This window comes from Xiphophorus hellerii, chromosome 13 (assembly GCF_003331165.1).
Source record: "Xiphophorus hellerii strain 12219 chromosome 13, Xiphophorus_hellerii-4.1, whole genome shotgun sequence".
NCBI classification, from domain to species: Eukaryota; Metazoa; Chordata; class Actinopteri; order Cyprinodontiformes; family Poeciliidae; genus Xiphophorus; species Xiphophorus hellerii.
Window position 1 is genome coordinate 250,787 of NC_045684.1, and position 19,385 is coordinate 270,171.

Below are 19,385 nucleotides of genomic sequence, written 5' to 3' on the forward strand. Positions count from 1 at the left end.
CTGCCATGCCTTCATGTGAATGCGCGGTTCTGCAGGTTCTGCTGCTCTGGGTCAGACTCTGGCTCCAATATGTAGAAAGTTTCTCTGCTGGTAGATAATCGCTGCTACCGAACTACAGAAATGGCCGAAGGGGGTGGAGTGGAACCTGGAGGGTGGAAATGTCTCCTTCACATTTAAAAAACCCAGTTTCTGGGGTGCTGTGGTGGCGCAGGGGCAAAGCATGACCCACGTTGAGGCCTTAGTCCTTGTAGCGGTGGTCGTAGGTTCGATTCCCGGCCTGGCGACATTTGCCGCATGTCTTCCCCCTCTCTGATTACCCTGTTTCCTGTCAAACTACTTTCAAATAAAGGCCACTAGAGCCAACAAAACCTTAATAAAAAAAAAACAAAAAAAAAAAACCCAGTTTCTGTAAAACGCCTCAGAACAGGAGAAACGAGGAATTCAGACCGAAGCATCGCAGTTCTACTGTCTACAGAGCAGAAGGGAAGGATTTCAAGCTCCAGATGCTCAATTTAAACAACAGCTGCTCTGAATCTCCGTGATTTATCATCATCATGTAGGACAGGGTGTCAAACTCCAGTCCTCGAGGGCCGCTGTCCTGCAACTTTTAGATGAGCCTCTGCTGCAGCACCTGAACAGAATAATTAGGTCATTAAGGCTCTGAGACCTGATCTACACAAGGAGGAGGTGATGAAGCCGTTTCATTCCAGGGTTTTGTAGCTGTGGCTCATCTAAAAGCTGCAGGACAGCGACTGGAGGCCTGGAGTTTGACACCTGTGATGTAGAACAACAGAGAGAAATGTTAGCATGGCGGTGGATCTGCTGCTGGTCATGTGACGTCATCTCCGCTGACCTTTATTTATTTAATTATGGCATCAATGCTGGTGACACACAGCATAATACATTTTTACAATATTTTAGATATTAGAATTATATTTTGAATAAATATGAAGTGAGAAGTGGTTTATTTTTGTTTTAATGTTTTTATTCATTGTTAAACTAGACTTTATGATTAATATTTATTCCACATTACTTGTGATCTATAAATCAGAATTTTAGAATCGATGCTTCTTCAAGCTTTGGTCCATTTTTGTTTCCACTTCGTCGACCACAGAGTCACGTTCATCAGGTTCTTCAAACCAACGGCTCTGCTGGCCTCACCGCCCGGATCTTTGCAAACGTTAGAACCAACTTTACTGCTGGGTTTAGAGCAGCTCTTTTTCCCTACAGATGTTTACCAGGTGAGGAGACGAGGACCTACCGTGGCAGTGGCAGAAAAGGCAGCAGAGAACCAGATTCAGGATGGCCAGACCAAGCACTGCAATAGACAGAAATATGATGCAGAGATGTTCTGGAGAAGGGGCGGCTGCAGGAGGAGCTGGGAGCAATGGACAGACATCAGATATATTCAGAGATTCACAGATACAGCTGATATTCTTAAAAATTCAATTAGTCTCTTTTTTTTTTAAATAATAAAAAATTTAACCCCATGCTTGTCAACTCAGTCACACCTGCTGTGGTGACTCCGAAGGACGCCTTAGATACTGCAGGAAAAACAGGCAGAGAAAAGTTTCAAGTTAATCTGTAACGTTTAGATTTAAATTCAAGGATTTTCTTCAAAGTTCAGATTCTTTATTACTTTAAAGAAACAGAAACTGAAATAAGGCCTCGTTCTCCCTGCAGGCTTTAATGCTCAATCTGATTTTCTTTGTGGCCGTTCACACAAAGAAAATCGACTTGGCTGTGACCTCCAGTGAGCTGCAAACGACCTGAAAGTGTCCCGCATGCGCAGTAGAGGGCGCAATAACGTCACTCAGAGAGCAAGCGCAGTGTTCTGCCAGCCGCCATAGCAGAAGAAGTGCTCAGTGTTTGTGGAAGTAAACATAGATGCTAACGGTGGAGCTTAGCTTACAGTGTTGAAGTCGATGTCTGACCGGAGCAGCACATCAACAACTTGATCTTCATTACGGTTCGCCACGGTGGTTGTTTCCTTTTGTCCGCTTGCGCGTATCAGGACGCGGAATAGCGACGTTTGTCGAGTATCAAAGACGTTGGGGTTGGATGGGGTTGGATGAATGCCACCTGCCCGTACAGACGGGTTCCATTTGAAAAGATCCGATATGTATCGGATTCAGGACCACATATCCAAGTGGCCTGAGTCGCATTGGAAAAAATCTGATCTGTCATGAAAAGATCAGGAACAGGACGCGTTGAGGTAAAATAAATAAATAAATCGGATGTGGGTCACTTCAGGCTGCAGTGTGAATATAACCTAAGCAGGGCTCTACAGAAAGCTCCACTTAAGAAGCATCCACAAGAGGAGTTTGTGTCCAAATGTGGACATTAGCAGAAACACGTCAGCTTGGACAGTTCATGTCCAACAGACCAGATGTTTGATGGAAACTGACCTGAACACACCACACCAGCATCCTCTTTGTGTCCGCAGTCGGAGTTTTCCTGGACACCCGGACAGAACCACAGGTTCTGCTCGTTCCCGGTGCAGTTCAGCTCGTCTAGGTGAATCGGTCCGCTCCCTGGAGGGAACAATCCATTCTGACCCGTCACCTTTAGAGCGGTCCCACAGCCCAGCTGGGCGCAAACCACGTTGGCTTCTCTCAGGTCAAATCTGTCGTCACACACCGTGCCCCACATCCTGTCCTTCCAGACCTCCACCCGCCCGGCGCACTGATCCTTAGCTCCCTTCAGCCGAACGGACTGATGACCTGGAGACAAAATGACCAGGATGTTAAAAGTTCACACCTGAAAACAACCCAATGATTTCACTGAAAAGTGGGAGACTAGTAAGAAATCTTTATTAGTGTCCCATAGGAGAAATTTCTCTTGGAAGGAGGGGCAAAAACTGCAATACAACAATAAAATAAATAAATACATAAAAACAAAAGTACATAAAAGCACAAATATCAGCTCAGCAGTACCATTTCCACTCACATACAATACATCCTCTGCATGCTACTGTTGATCATAGTCTGGACCTCCTGTTGCTCTGTCCAGTCTGCCATTTACCAGGGTAACACACACGCCACACACACGCCACACCACACACACACACCACACCACACACACATCACACACACACCACACCACACACACGCCACACACACACCACACCACACACACGCCACACACACGCCACACACACACACGCCACACACACATCACACCACACCACACACACATCACACACCACACACACACCACACACACGCCACACTACACACATCACACCACACACACACCACACCACACACACACACCACACACACACCACACACACGCCACACACACACACCACACACACATCACACACACGCCACACACACACCACACTACACACATCACACACACACCACACACACGCCACACACACACACGCCACACACACATCACACCACACACACCACACCACACACACATCACACACCACACACACACCACACACCCACACACACGCCACACACACCCCACACCACACACACACCACACACCACCCACCACACACACCACACACACACCACACACACGCCACACACACACACCACACTACACACATCACACCACACACACACCACACACACACCACACACACATCACACCACACACACCACACCACACACACATCACACACCACACACACACCACACATCACACCACACACACACACCACACACACACCACACCACCCACACACACACACCACACACACATCACACCACACACACGCCACACACACACCACACTACACACATCACACTACACACACCACACACACATCACACACCACACACACACCACACATCACACCACACACACACCACACCACACACACGCCACACACACACACCACACACACACACATCACACTACACACACCACACCACACACACACCACACATCACACACACCACACATCACACCACACCACACATCACACACACACCACACATCACACACACACCACACATCACACCACACACCACACATCACACCACACACACACCACACATCACACACACACCACACATCACACCACACACCACACCACACCACACACACATCACACACACCATATCACACACACCACACCACACACACATCACACACACCATATCACACACACACCACACCACACCACACACACATCACACACACCACACCACACACACATCACACACACCATATCACACACACCACATCACACATCACACACACCACATCATACCGGGTCCACGGGTTCACCACCTTTCCTTTATACATCCTAATTTACAGGAAGCAGAGCAGCAGCTGCTCTGCCTGTCGCCTCCATAAATACATCTTAATGTAAATTAGTATAAATACCTTGTTTAAGAAGCAATAAGATTTTTGGTAATGTTTGAATTCTAGAGTGTATATAATCCTTTGTGAAATGTTTGTTACCTTGTGGGTGTGTCACTGTAGCGGCCATCTTGGAACCCTGCTAAGAAGGAGACCCGCCTCAAACCCAGCGCTTTTATGGAAGGAGCATTGATGGCTGGAGTTTGATTGGCTGGGGGTAAATTGAGAAGGCGGGATAACCAGTATATGGGTGGACTGCTGGCTGTAGCAGAGACTGACTGATGGGGAAGCTGCCATTTTGAACTGTGCTATGATGCTGGAGGCCTAATAAACCATTGATTGTTGTACAGCCAGGTTTGCTGATTTTTCCCCCTTCCACACCTCTCAGTGTAACACACCTGGAAGTTTGTAGCAGTATAAGTATTTATAATAATAATAATTAGATATTTTATTTAAAAGGTGCTTTCAGGGCACATAAGGTCACCTCACAAAATAAAATAATTCATTTTAAAGACAAAAAACCTCCAAATGAACCCTAAAGATCTCAGAGCAGCAGAGCGATCAGCCGGGATTTAAACGTTTCTTCTGAATCCAGGAATCATGAGCAGAAGTTACAATTACAGAGTCCAGATGATTTCTGTCCATAAGGCGCATTCACAAAGCGGGCGGCTCCACTGGAGGACGGCTGCAGCTGGACCGGTACCGGTACCGGTACCTGCTTTAAGTTCTGCTCAGAGCTCCAGGATGATCAGTCTGGATGAATCTAAACGCTCAGAAACCAGCAGATCAATCTGATCTCTGATCAATGGCTCCATGTTCTCCATCAGAGCCAAAGCTCCTCAGGTAGCGGCTCACCTTGATGCAGCTACTGATATACCTGGGATTGTCTCCACACCTGATCACCTTCAATAATCAAACTGTTTGATCAGCCCTGGTTTCTCTCTAGTGAGAATAAATAGATGCATTCAGACGATGAGTTTCATCTTTATGAGACACAAACTGAGCAACATGATTATTTACATTGAGGTTTTCACATCCTTTGTTTCTATTTTCTTTATTGTGTGTGTGTGTGTGTGTGGGTGTGTGTGTGTGTGTGTGTTAGGTTGTCTGAGGATAAATGTGGTTCAGTTTCATCGTTTAAACACTAAAATATTAAAATCATTTCAAACAACACAAATGTATTATGTTCTTGCAGAATCAGGAAAGTCTCACCACAGACCACTTCCATGGCCACGATGCATCCTGCCGTCAACGTCTGTAAGCAGCTCTTCAGACGCCAGTCCCGGAGCAAACAGTCATGGAAGCACTTGCTATTGACAGGTGATGTGGTTTTCTTCACAGTATGAACTTTTCCACATTTAAGGTCCTTGCAGACCTGCTTAGTCAGAATGTCTAAATAATCCGGTGGGAGTGGAACTGGCCTTCTCGTGCGGTCTCCAGGGATCCTGAGAGTCCACCTGCATGTAGCGTTGAGGTGATGAACATAAGGGTCGTCTGAGGTCACAGAGCAGAGGATGAGGAGCAGGATGAAAACTGAGAAAATACTCAAACATCAACCACTGAGGAACAAATCTGGACCAGAAATCTGCAGCAACCTGAAGGATTTTAAAACGTATAACTTCTGGGAACTTTGTAAGTGACAGCCATCTTGGTAGGCAGTTGCTATGGAGTGGCTACAATGGGTTAGGGTTAGATAAATAAACAAGCCACAAGCTTAGAATGAGCTCTCACCTAGCTCTGACATAAGTACATTAGAACTATTACTCAATTATCATTTTCAATGATCTCTGTGTAATACTAAGATAAATATCAGTGATACTAACTGTAGTACTTACTGCTGAACTAGCTAGGACATGTAGCTACATGACAGACATGCAGATAAAATATACACTGCTCAAAAAAATAAAGGGAACACTTAAACAACACAATATAACTCCAAGTAAATCAAACTTCTGTGAAATCAAACTGTCCACTTAGGAAGCAACACTGATTGACAATCAATTTCACCTGCTGTTGTGCAAATGGAATAGGCAACAGGTGGAAATTATTGGCAATTAGCAAGACACACTCAATAAAGGAGTGGTTCTGCAGTTGGGACCACAGACCACTTCTCAGTACCTATGCTGTCTGGCTGATGTTTTGGTCAGTTTTGAATGTTGGTGGTGCTTTCACACTCGTGGTAGCATGAGACGGACTCCACAACCCACACAAGTGGCTCAGGTAGTGCAGCTCATCCAGGATGGCACATCAATGCGAGCTGTGGCAAGAAGGTTTGCTGTGTCTGTCAGCGTAGTGTCCAGAGGCTGGAGGCGCTACCAGGAGACAGGCCAGTACACCAGGAGACGTGGAGGAGGCCGTAGGAGGGCAACAACCCAGCAGCAGGACCGCTACCTCCGCCTTTGTGCAAGAAGGAACAGGAGGAGCACTGCCAGAGCCCTGCAAAATGACCTCCAGCAGGCCACAAATGTGCATGTGTCTGCACAAACGGTTAGAAACCGACTCCATGAGGATGGTATGAGGGCCCGACGTCCACAGATGGGGGTTGTGCTCACAGCCCAACACCGTGCAGGACGCTTGGCATTTGCCAGAGAACACCAGGATTGGCAAATTCGCCACTGGCGCCTTGTGCTCTTCACAGATGAAAGCAGGTTCACACTGAGCACATGTGACAGACGTGACAGAGTCTGGAGACGCCGTGGAGAGCGGTCTGCTGCCTGCAACATCCTTCAGCATGACCGGTTTGGCAGTGGGTCAGTAATGGTGTGGGGTGGCATTTCTTTGGAGGGCCGCACAGCCCTCCATGTGCTCACCAGAGGTAGCCTGACTGCCATTAGGTACCGAGATGAGATCCTCAGACCCCTTGTGAGACCATATGCTGGTGCGGTTGGCCCTGGGTTCCTCCTAATGCAGGACAATGCTAGACCTCATGTGGCTGGAGTGTGTCAGCAGTTCCTGCAAGATGAAGGCATTGAAGCTATGGACTGGCCAGCCCGTTCCCCAGACCTGAATCCCATTGAGCACATCTGGGACATCATGTCTCGCTCCATCCACCAACGTCACGTTACACCACAGACTGTCCAGGAGTTGGCGGATGCTTTAGTCCAGGTCTGGGAGGAGATCCCTCAGGAGACCATCCGCCACCTCATCAGGAGCATGCCCAGGCGTTGTAGGGAGGTCATACAGGCACGTGGAGGCCACACACAATACTGAGCCTCATTTTGACTTGTTTTAAGGACATTACATTAAAGTTGGATCAGCGTGTAGTGTTATTTCACTTTAATTTTGTGTGTGGCTCCAAATCCAGGCCTCCATTGGTTAATAAATTTGATTTCCATTGATGATTTTTGTGTGATTTTGTTGTCAGCACATTCAACTTTGTACAGAACAAAATATTCAATGAGAATATTTCTTTCATTCAGATCTAGGATGTGTTATTTGAGTGTTCCCTTTATTCTTTTGAGCAGTGTACTTTATTGATCCCCAAGGGGAATTTGCTTATTCCTTAAAGTACTCCATCTAATGTCCATCCTTTCATTTTCTAACACTTTGACCCTACTGGGGTCAGGAGGAGGGTCACCTGGAGGTCACCAGTCTATCGCAGGGCAACACAGAGACAGACAGGACAAACAACCATGCGCACACACACACACATACCTAGGGAGAATTTAGAGACCAATTTACCTAACAGTCATGTTTTGGACTGTGGAAGGAAGCCGGAGAACCGGAGAGAACCCACCATGGACAGGGAGAACACGCAGAAAGACTCAGGGCCGGGAATCAAACCCAGGACCTTTTTGCTGCAAGGCAACAGCTCTACCAACTGCGCCACTGTGCAGCCCCATCTAATGTATTAAATATTAATAATACAAATATAACCATAGGAGATAATGTTTACAATACTCACATATATATATATTTACCTAAGAGTGATGAGATAATTCAATATGACTGAGTATAAATAACAAGCATGCACATGCATGCCTCTTCACCACCAAACCTGATGGCAGAGGCGGCCCTAGCCTGCTTGGCGCCCTGAGCCAACAACCCCACCAATGTTTTACTCACAGTCAAACTCTTCAGGCGTCTCTGTTGTCAGAGGGTCTGGAGTGAAAACATCAAGAAGAACTGAAACAATAAAAAGGGAGATTTGTTTTTTAATTTCAGAGCAGCATGGAGCAATAAGCTCCAGAAACACCCAGAACATTTAAATCAGGAGCAACACGCTGAGCTTCATCGTTCAGTTTGTGGTCGGAGGGAATCTATCAGAGCTATCTGACCTTAAAATATCTTTATTTTTGTTCTTTAAACCAAACCTGAACAGAAATAAAATATTGTGAGGAAATTTTACCCTGAATAAAACAGATTCCAAATGAACTTTGAAGCTCAAAGTAATATCTTCATGTTGGAGAAAACAGCTGCAGTCCTGCTGTTTCCAGCTCTGCCTTCCAGCGTGTGAATGTGAGGTTTACCTGGAGAGAGCGAGCTCAGCTGGAGGATCCAGAGGAACTGAAGCAGCTTCATGTTGGTCACAGCGAGGAGATGATCCTCCACATCAACTTCTTCTTCTTCTCAGACTGAACTCTGCATCGCAGCAGGAAGTGACACATCAGAGGCTCCACTCTCTTCTTCTGCTTTCAAAATCAGCTGGACATGAAAAATAAAATGATTGGCAGCATGAAGGAAACTTTACTGTGAATATTCAGGTTTAATAGCCATAAACCATTAGTTTCACCGTAAGAGCTGGGAATGTATGCATAAGAAATACCGCAAAATAAAATCCTTAAGCCTAGTCTGACCGTTTAGCTAATTAAAAAATAACATTTATAACTTGAACGGTTACAATCTAAAGATACATTCTTATTTTAACATATCATCAAACAGATGCACAGTTTTAGTAAAATAATGCTTAAAACCTGAACTTCCTAACATCTTACCCAAACCGTGTGCTTCTAGAAAACGGGCTGCTAGCAACACGAAACATTTTAGCTCCAACTTATCCTCGGGCTTTTGGCTGCCGTTAAGCTGTCTTTGTGTTAACAGTTACACCGGAAGTTTCCCCTTCACAATAAAAGCATCGAACAGGAAGCTAACCCTAGTTAAAACTAAAATGCAACATGCACAAAAAGGGATACAAGCAAATAAAGCAATTAATTAATTTATGGTTATTTACAATCCCACCAGTATTATGAGTGATTGGTTTATACAATAACGACAATAAATAATGTTAAGAAAAGTAATGCAGAGGTTCGGTTTCCTAGCAACAAAAGAAGTTTTTGTACAAGACGCTATAACTGATAAGCTGCTAGAGCGTTGGCCTCCGTTACCGTCTCTGTTCTCCGAGTCAAAGCTTTTCCTTTGACTTTCCTCTCCGGACGCCAGGTGGCGCTCGGTGGGCGGTGGATTTCTGGATCAGCAGGTTTTTAGGTGTTCGCGGTTCAGCCATGTCCAAAGCTATGGAAGACCAAAACTGACAAAAATAAAAGCAGAAATCTATATTTTTTGATTTTCCTTTTCCTTACACATGCATCTTCATCAGAAATGTATGTGTTGTTCTTTCTAATTTTTCCTTATTCATACATTTCTGCCAAAAAATTTATATTTTCGTTTGTGTTTTTCTTAAACAAGCATTTCTATCAGGAAATGTATACATTTTGTTTTGCTTCTTCCTTATACAATGTTTTCTCTCTAATGTTCTTAAAGCTTTTAGGAAAAGTAAAGAGTTTTTACTTGTATATTCAGAGAGAACACACACCCACACACACACACACACACACGGATTTAAAACAATGAGACGCTGGCCAGCTGCTTTGTTCGAACACTTTATTTTATAAAACTGCACAGCTGCTGCGTGTTTTCAGAAGTAGAGCTTGGCCATGGCCTGCAGGAACCTCTTCTTCCTCTTCTGGGCCGCCAGCTGCAGAACCTCCTCCGGGTTGCTGCTGTTCAGCTCCGTCTGTCCGATGGCCTTCACCTGGACAGGTGGAGCAGAGCACCATCACCCTCACATTTAAATCAGTCTGCCAGGGGAAAGTTAAAGCACAGCTAAAAGTTTCCCGTTGTCCAGGTTCAGAACAAATCAGGGAAAATGATCAGAAACTTGTTCTGGGGTTTCATCCTTACAGCTCACATCCGCGCGATACGAGCCTTCGCTGCTCAGCCTCAACTTTATGAGAACAAAGAAGGTCCATAAGGCGTCAGTCCTAAAGCAAAGTCAATATTTCAACGGTTTCTCGTCTCCCCAGCTTTATTTTATTACCACAGATTAAGCATAAATCATGACAATGCTCGAAGCAGTCCCAGTGATTAATCACAGATGAATGAACTCTGCCTGAAGCCACTAAGGAACAACGTAACTGTAAAGGTATCCGTGTTTCTGGCCAATCGGAGGCTCAGGACAAATCCTGGGGTTTTTTCTACCTCTACAACTTTCTTCTTTTCCTGCTTTTTTATTCCTCTGTGTTGATCACGTACTCTGGTATTGTGATTGAAAAGCAGCAGATGCCGAAATAACTGTGACCACTAGGTGGCGTGCATACCCGGACTGCAGCGCCTCGGTCTCTGCTACGTAAACATAGCGGCGTGACGCCACAGCGCCACCGGTTCCCTGAGACAGAAACGTGGCTCCGCTCTGCAGTTTGAAGATGGACGGCAGAACCAGAACTGACCCAGAAAGAAGCTCTGGAACCCCAACACTGGAAACCTTTAGACTAAACCTGAGCTGGCGGTTAGGAACATCAGATGAGGATGAAGGCCAACCAACTGTGGCTTCGTGACGTTTTAAATGTTTTCACGATGCAATGGTGTTGGTCATGAAACAGCACTGCTCATCAGCTGGGCTGCGTAAATGAACGCTGAAGTTCCCGGCTTTGCATCGACCTTAATGGTGAAATGTATCTGTAGAACCTGACCAAGCTCTGTGGTCCAGCTGTGATTCACAAAGGAAAATGGCTGCTGGCGTGCGTAGGCTTGGTTTTAAAAATCCGAGTTTAACCTTAATCCTGGGCGACGGTTTGTAAGTGAGTGAGTGATTGCAGCCGGAGGACTTACAGCGATCTGCCTCTTCTCCGTCTCGCCGCGTTTGTGGTGAATATCTGAGCTCAGACTCAGGAGGAAAAGCAGGTCAAGCGGAGGCCGCAGGGGAAGGTCCGGCTTTCAGCAGAAAGGATACGAGTCAGGTACTCCAGGATGGTGACGTCCCAGATGTAGTCGTAGAAGGAGTCCATGGCGTCGTGGCTGTGGAAACATCGGTTAGAAACGCCTCAGCGGGAACGGTCGGATCCAGGTGAGCTTTACCTGTTCTGCTCCTGAAGAGCTTTGAACGCCGTCATGTAGTCGACCTCCCGGAGAAACTGGCACAGAACGGCAACCTGGGGATCAGAGGAACAGATGGAGTGAACTTTGACCCTGATCGCACCTGCAGGTGGAAGGCTGCTGTGACCTCTGACCTGTGTGTGGCAGTTCATCATGGAGCAGCACTTGATCATCCTCTTCAGAACCTGCAGACGACAGCGGGTCGGGTCAGACGGGCTCACCTCTCATTGCTCTCCTTCCACCTGCCTGGTTTTGTTCTCACAGCTGCGCCCCCTACTGGCCAGCGCTGAACTGATCAGGTTTTCCCTCTAAACACATCCTGCTGTTCTCACAGGAAGAACGTCAACGGCTGCAGCGATCCCCAACTGAGCGCGCTCCAAACTGCAGCAGGGTTTTATTTGTGAGCCACAGATGAACTTCATGGTGACCAAAATAAAACCAATCAGGATCTGTGACGTGTTGATGCAGGAAGGCCGGCTGAGTCTCCTGAACCACTGAGACCAGATGTTCTGGATCTGGACCTGGGACAACCCAGTGTGGTCTGGAGGAGAAGCCAGCCCTCAGCATCACAGGTCCTCCACCCCACTAAACTTTTCCACAGTTTGTTTCAGAACCTGGAGCGCTTGAGTTGAACTTCCTCCCAGAAACCTGCCATGCATGTTTTAGCCAAACCCCGGGGCCCGCCCAGCAGGGGGGCCCACCATAAGGAACAGCCCGCTTGTTCCCAAGTGCCAAACATATGGCCAGTTGGCACACAGCAACAGCGGTTGGCCTGGGTTTCCCAAGGAGACGGTTTGCAAAATGGCCGCCCTCTGCGATGTGTTCAGCTTGACCACGGCGTAACCAAATGGCCCAAAATGCCTCCACCCAAGGCCTTCTGCCTGACACCGACATCAGCTGCTGCTACAACAGGTGTGACGTTTCACCTGGTCTGTGTAGACGTCGGGAGGAACAGGTTTGGTGAAGAAGTCTGAGCAGACGGCTCCAGCCTGCAGGTAAAAGCTGAGCGCGGCCGAGTACTGATTGGTCACTGCGAAGAGATCAAAGCACAGATTCCTCTTAGCCGCAGATTGCCGACCGCAGGTTGCCGACCGCAGGTTGCCGACCGCAGGTTGCCGACCGCAGGTTGCCGACCGCAGGTTGCCGACCGCAGGTTGCCGACCGCAGGTTGCCGGTGCCGCAGGTTGCCGACCGCAGGTTGCCGACCACAGGTTGCCGACCACAGGTTGCCGGCGCCACAGTAGTGTTACTCACCAAAGTAGATGTCTGCCTGCGTGACGAGCCAGGCCTGGTTGTTGGGGTTCAGCGTCAGCGCGTAGGACACCAGCTCTTTGACGGTCACAGCCACCGCCTCCACGTCCACCGCCTGGATGCTGCTCAACACAAACACTCTGGTCACTGACAGCTGCTCTGAGGAGACAGCAGGGGGCGCTGCAGCTTCACGCCTGCTGCAGAACCCGCTACAGGAACTCACTTTGGAAGAGAGGATGGCCAGATGGAGAGATGCTCGGCTGTCACTTCGTTCACTATGTCGTCCTGAGGAGAAATGATTGGAAACATAAACTGACCACCCCGAACTCAGCGGAAGGATATCTGGCGGCAGGTTCTGGGACGAACCCGAACGATGCTGTGGAGTCTCACAAACAGCGAGATCAGAGTGGTCAGCACCAGCGGCTCCTGGGAGGAAGAGGACGGTCAGAACCCAGAGCTTCACACTGAAATGTTTCTGAAGGTCGTTACTCACTCTGAGCTTCTTTATGAAGGTGATGAATTTACTCCTGGAAGGGAAACAGAGCAGAATGATGCGACAGACGGGTCCGAACGGCCGGGAACTGCGGCCCGATGCCGACTCACCGCTGCAGGATGCCCAGAGACGACTCGCGCTGCTTGATCAGACCCAGGCGGCCGTCGCTGCTGCGCTTGTGCTGGACGGAGACGCTGCAGATCTGCACCACCACCTCCCACAGCTCCTTGGCAGTGCGCCGACTCTCTTTAGGACCTGGGAGCTCCTTGCAGGTGGAGGCCAGGAGTTGGCCCAGCTTCAGAACCAGAACCAGAACCAGAGAACATCATGACACCTAGCCCTTCCTCAGCTGGAGGGAGCAGCAAAACGCAGCGGTTTACCTTGATGTACGGATTGTTCATGACCAGAGACGGAGGCACCTGCAGCGTCAGGTAGTCGTTCTCCCTCCAGTTCAGCATGAAGGCGACGCATTCCTCCCCGATCACCTGACGCAGGGGAACGTCTGACAGAACCAGGAGAACCTTCAGGTCACCGCCACACTGACCCGGTCCTCAGTTTGTTCCTGTACTGGTTCTGATCGGGATCTTTCATTCAGTTAAGAACTGAAACTCAAGCAGGTGGAGAGGGAAGAATCTACAGGGGAGGAGCCTAAAGGGGGAGGAGCCTAAAGGGGCAGGTGTCAAAGGGGAGGGGCCTAAAGGAGGAGGGGCCTCTTCTGTCATCTTGGCCCTCAGTGACTCCACGGTTTCTGCTCTGACCCAGAAACTCTTCAGGATCTTCCAAACCGAGACGAAGCTCTGTTCTTCTCCTGAACCATTACTAAGCAACTGGACCCGACCAGAACCAGAACCTGCAGAGGCGCCAACTCACCGTGGATCCTCATCTCCAGGTAACCTCTGACCCGGCTCACCAGGTCGGGCGGCGGCCGCTCCCGGCTGCCGTCGGCGGCGGCGGCTTCGTGAGCGCGTACGTCCAGCAGCAGCGTCTCGTTGAGCATCACCTGCCGCAGCTTCGGAGAAAACTCTGTGACGAGCTCCAGGCAGGCGGCGAACAGCTGGCGGGCCGGGCCGAAGTCCTGCAGGGACACAGAACCGGTTCTAGCAAACTGACGGATTACATCCTGGGTAATCCAGGGTGTTTGGGATTAAACCTTTATGGAGATGCAGTGCAGAGCTTTGGCCGTCAGGATGTAGACCAGATCTCGGGTCAGGCCGTCTTTGATGGCCAGGACGGCGCCGACGTAATCCGGAGGGACCTCCCACTGCGGACAGACAGCAGCCGATTGGTCCAGAGCTTCATGGTTACCGTTAGCAACCAGGCGGGGGAGAGGGGAGGCCGACCTTTCCGTTGACCCTCCAGAAAGGTCTCTCCGCCAGGCCGTGGAGCTCGATCAGGATCTGTCGGATCCGGCGCGGGTCCAAGGCCCGGATCAGCTGCTGCTCCAGCTGGCCGACGTTCACGCTGGCCGAAGCTGCAGAGCGAGGAGAACCGGATCAGAACCGTGCTGAACAGAACCAGAACCAGAACCAGAACCGGCTCCCTACCTGGGATGTCGTAGAAGGACGGAAGCGGCTTGGCGCTCAGGTTGACTCCGCCCTTCTTCCTCGTCTGCTCCATCAGAACCTTGCGGTCGTCGTCCCTCAGCAGCTCCAGGAACAGCGGATGAGACGTGACGGTCAGAACCAGAACCCGGTCCTCCAGGTTCTCACACAGAGTCCTGCAGGAACAGCAGAGACCCGGTCAGAACCGCCACAAAGTTCTGCTCCGACTGCTTCTAGTTCCTCCAAACTGATCCGAGCTCAGCGCCCAGCAGGAGCCAGAGGGTCTCCGGTTGCTATGGTGATTCCCAGGAGAGAGGGGGCGGGTTCTGATGGAAACGGCGGAGCCGCAGCGGTCCAGTCTGTGGACTGACCTCAGGAAGGCGGCGGTGTTCCTCCTGGCCGTCGGCCGGTCCCGGTCCAGAGAGCGGGAGGACACCTGCAGCGGCAGACAGCAGCGCCGTTGGCTCGCCCTGCGTCAGCGACGGAGGGAATGTGAAAACCTGGACCCGGTTACCTCCAGCATGAAGTCCACCGTCCGTTTACCGGGCTTCAGCAGCAGCTGCTGGAACCGGACGCTCAGAACCTCTCCGTCCAGAACGTCTCGCACCGCGTTGCAGACACACAGCTGGCGGCACACCGCATCCAGACCCGACTCCCTGCAGACAGACACCGAGTAGGACCGGGACCGGGACCGGACCTCAGTGTGACCCAGATGTGATGGCATGTAGATAAACAGCTGGGGAAACCCACAGAACCTTTGAATCTGAACCTGATGGCCCGGTTAGAACCCAAACCCAGCAGAACAAGCGGTTCTGAATGTTTGGGATTCCTCCAGATCCGGAGCAGATGGTTCTGTCTGCCAGGCGGGCAGAGAAAGAGTGGGGTCGGTTCTGAACTCACCCCTGCTGGACCCGGTACAGCAGCTCCCTCAGAACCGAGCGCCTGAAGTGGGTCGGTAAGCTGCGGGCGGCGTTGTCCCTGATGAAGGCCTCCACCACGGCCTGGAAGCAGAACAGTTCAGACCGAGTCCCGGTCCGGCCCGGGTGGTCCGGCCTGGCCCGGCAGAACCCACCTGGTAGTCCTGGTTCCGGATCAGGCTGTTGATCCGGTCGTAGCGGGTCGTGTGCGTGTCGGCCGGGTCGCGGTCGCCGGTCAGAGCCTTGCAGGCGTTCCAGTAGCCGGCCAGGCGCTTCTCGTCCAGGTGGACGTGGACGGCCTGGTCCAGCTGGGACAGAGACAGGTTCTGGTTCCGGTTCCGGTTGTGGTTCTGGAGAACGGACCGCTGTGGGGTGGCCTACCTTCTTCAGGAGCTCCTTGGTCATCCTGAAGTGGTCTCGGGCCTTCTGATAGGCCGGCTGGTCCGTGCAGCCCCGCTGGAAGAAGATGGCTCCCAGGTCGTAGTGCACCTGGAACAGAGGTCAGAGGTCAACCCGGCCCCCCCGCCGGAGCGGAGGCAGCCGGGCCGTCGCTCACCTGGCAGTGCAGCTCGTCGGCGCCGATCCGCAGGCCGGCGGTGGAGGACTCGGTCTCTCCGTTGGCGGCGGCGGCGTCGGAGCCCAGCAGGTCCAGCGTCCGCAGCGTGTGGACGTAGAAATCCTTCTTGAGGCGCAGCGCGGCGTCCAGGACGCTGACCGAGTCGGCCGCCTGCTCCTTCAGCTGACAGGAAACAGCCTGAGCTGCAGCCAGCAGACTCACGCCACACGTCACCGGCTACTCACCACGGCCAGGATGTTCTCCGTCAGCTCCTTCTCCTGCTGCACCACGCTCAGCCTGCAGGGGGCAGCAGCTGTATCAACACTTGGTAGCTAATAAACTCATGTTTTATTAGCAGCAGAACTTCACACTGAAATCATTTTATTAAATCAGTTATTCTGTTCATTATTCTGACAATCGGATAAAAATTTGTCACATTCTGCAGTTTTCATTTAATCACTTCAATTAGTTTTATACAACATTAAAAATAAACTAAAAATGCACAGAATTCATTTGAAAATAAAAACATTTTCTTGCCTAAAGCTTTCAGTGAACTCTTGACCGTTTGATGCCTAACATCAACGTGTTGTTAATTATGAATCTTAATATATTGATTAACTATGGACTAAATGATTAATAGATGAATTTATTACAGGTGAGGCTGACTCAGCGAGAGGCGGAACAGATTTACAGGTTGGTTTCATCTCAGATTAAAACCTTTCAGTTTATTGGACAGTTTTGGCTTCATTGCTGCTTTTCTTCTTTAGCCTTTTTTACAATCCGCATTTAACCATTCTCAAATAAATAAAGTTTTATTTGTAGGAGAACTTCACAAAAAATAAAAATTAAAATGAGGAATGCTGAGAACCTTGAAGTTGTTTGGTTTTAATAATAAGGAACTTTTTCATCTTTCACCAGATCAGCCGTCAGGATTTGGTTCTTTCAGACCTGGATACCTCCAGCCAAACTTTTTACATCTTTTATGTGTTATTATGATTTATTGTCATCATTTAAAAACTCAAACAAATCTCTTACTGCGGTCCTGATACTCTGAGGTTTTGCTGCTGCAGTAAGAGATGAGTTTAATTAGCAAGTCGTTACCAGGGAGCCAATCAGCTGCAACTAGTTTTGTTCATCGGTTCTACCAGTAAAAACAAATCCTGTTCAGATTAACCCGTCACTGACGGCGCTTACATGTTCATCTGATGAGGTCCTGGTTTGTTCTGCTTCTCCGGGAAGCTGCTCAGAACGATGGTCCTGATGGCCCTGCACCAACACAGCACACATTTCATCTGGAGCCACCACAGAGGTGCGACACGCCGGAGCCGCTCCTCACCAGCGGTTGTAGATGATGACGGCCATGGCGGTGGTGGGCGGCAGGGTGGACAGGTCCAGCTCCACGTGCTTCACGCCGGCCGGAACCTTGCTGACGCACAGCAGCTCGTTCAGCAGCATGTTGACCACCGGGATGGTCAGCCTGGCCCGGAGGAACAGAACCCAGGCCGTCAGCCAGAACCAGACCAGAACCAGAACCAGAACCAGAACCAGCACGTACCCTCTCTCCAGGCTGTCCAGGTCCCACTTCATGTGAGCAGCGACTTTCAGCGCCAGCAGCTTCAGGGTCCGGTTCCTGCGGTTGTCTGCCGGCGGCTGCACCTGGTTCTGTTCGTTCACCGACGGCTTGGAGGCCTGCTCCAGGAACTGGACGATGAGCTGGACCGGCGCCGGGTCTGTTGGACGGGACACGGCGCCGTGCGTGAGCCTCGGACCCGGCAGAACCAGAACCGGGCCGCTGCGGCGCGGAGCACTGACCTGGGCCGGCTTTCTGCAGGTGCGTCTCCAGCAGGCCGCCGTCCAGCAGGAACTCGAACCAGGAAACCTGCAGCGGCGAGCCGGGCCGGCTGCCGGCCACCGCGGCGACCCGGTCCGCCGCCTCCGCGCTCATCCCGCCCTGCTGGGACGACCAACACATGGGACTGGACCTGGGAGGAGTCCGGACCGACCGGCAGAACCAGAACCAGCAGACTGGAGGGAAAACTCATCGCTACAAACAACCGGCCCAAAATAAAACTGTTTCCTTAAATGTTTTGCCACACATGTATATTCATGCATAACTTTATGCTGGTTTTAATAACTGCACACTCACTCATTTGATGCATTTTGCTTTACCTTTGTGTGACTCTACGCGATCCCACCTGAATTTCCACTAAGGGACAATAAAGGAAACTTTTATTTTATTGTAAAAACTGTGAAATGTCCCTTTACTTGTGGCTACATTCTGGTTTTTAAGTCTCCCTCGTTATTCATGTAGCCGCAGCCGAAATGACTCAGACATGCAGAACATTTTACACAATGAATGTTTTAATGAGCGCAGCTGGAGACGCTTTATTATCCTCAGAGATCGACGGGAAACTTTTAAACCAAACTTTCTGCCTTATTTCTGTGTCTGACTGTAAACCAGCCCAATGAGAGCAGCATTAACTGGAATTCGGCTTCATTTTTAAGCGGCATGTGTAAGAACAGAGAGAAGAGCCAACATGGCGCCGAAGCTTCACCTTCTCTGCCAAAGTCCAACAGAAACATTCCGCCTTACCTCCGCGAACCCGACCGAACAGCCAGAACCTAAACGATCCGAAAAGTGTGTAAAAATGTTAAAATAAAGGGCTGGAGCAGCTACACGGACCGATTCTCATAGTTCATTCTGCGGCTCGACATCTCTGCTTCCGGTTCCGGTCTGTCACCAAGGAGACGCAGGCTGCGCAACTTCTGCGCATATTTATGCGCCGCTCGGGAAACTTTAAAAACAGTTCCAGCGACGGTTTCATAATGAAGTGGAATTAAGAGATACTATGAATAGAGAAAAATAAATGTATCTAATTTCATAATTGAACTGAAATGATAAACAGAAATAAGAGTTAGGAAGAAGGCAGACCAATTCTGGGAAAATTATGTCTGAGCAGGAATCTGATAATAAAACTTTCTTC

The 19,385-nt window shown here is 49.7% G+C and overlaps 2 protein-coding genes across 11 annotated transcripts; both read right to left on the reverse strand.

Moving 5' to 3' along the window:
- Positions 1-963: 963 nt before the first annotated feature.
- LOC116731966 (scavenger receptor cysteine-rich type 1 protein M130-like) lies at positions 964-9,646 on the reverse strand. Of its 9 annotated transcripts, none has more exons than XM_032581900.1 (8): positions 9,267-9,646; positions 8,802-8,976; positions 8,398-8,457; positions 5,545-5,826; positions 2,409-2,723; positions 1,512-1,544; positions 1,262-1,318; positions 964-1,191 (listed from the first exon to the last, which is right to left on the reverse strand). In XM_032581900.1, the coding sequence occupies exons 2-8, from the start codon at positions 8,851-8,853 to the stop codon at positions 1,073-1,075; spliced, it is 918 nt and encodes a 305-aa protein (XP_032437791.1). In that variant the 5' UTR covers positions 8,854-8,976; positions 9,267-9,646; the 3' UTR covers positions 964-1,072. The 9 variants fall into 9 exon arrangements, with proteins under 9 accessions (XP_032437791.1, XP_032437793.1, XP_032437792.1 ...); XM_032581902.1 differs by having other exon boundaries at positions 964-1,163; positions 1,264-1,318; positions 9,267-9,645; XM_032581901.1 differs by having other exon boundaries at positions 964-1,170; positions 9,267-9,645.
- Positions 9,647-10,135: 489 nt separating this feature from the next.
- On the reverse strand, positions 10,136-19,139 carry ints8 (integrator complex subunit 8). 2 transcript variants are annotated; one of them, XM_032581878.1, is made up of 28 exons: positions 18,995-19,139; positions 18,214-18,352; positions 17,957-18,131; positions 17,738-17,878; positions 17,596-17,667; positions 16,647-16,698; positions 16,402-16,584; positions 16,227-16,334; positions 16,001-16,153; positions 15,829-15,929; positions 15,443-15,584; positions 15,300-15,364; positions 14,932-15,104; positions 14,728-14,858; positions 14,538-14,648; positions 14,258-14,462; positions 13,768-13,889; positions 13,498-13,682; positions 13,388-13,421; positions 13,261-13,320; positions 13,118-13,179; positions 12,898-13,016; positions 12,570-12,673; positions 11,778-11,828; positions 11,626-11,699; positions 11,501-11,565; positions 11,380-11,423; positions 10,136-10,303 (listed from the first exon to the last, which is right to left on the reverse strand). In XM_032581878.1, the coding sequence occupies exons 2-28, from the start codon at positions 18,344-18,346 to the stop codon at positions 10,187-10,189; spliced, it is 2,982 nt and encodes a 993-aa protein (XP_032437769.1). In that variant the 5' UTR covers positions 18,347-18,352; positions 18,995-19,139; the 3' UTR covers positions 10,136-10,186. The 2 variants fall into 2 exon arrangements, with proteins under 2 accessions (XP_032437769.1, XP_032437771.1); XM_032581880.1 differs by having other exon boundaries at positions 18,214-18,355.
- Between the last annotated feature and the right edge of the window lie 246 nt (positions 19,140-19,385).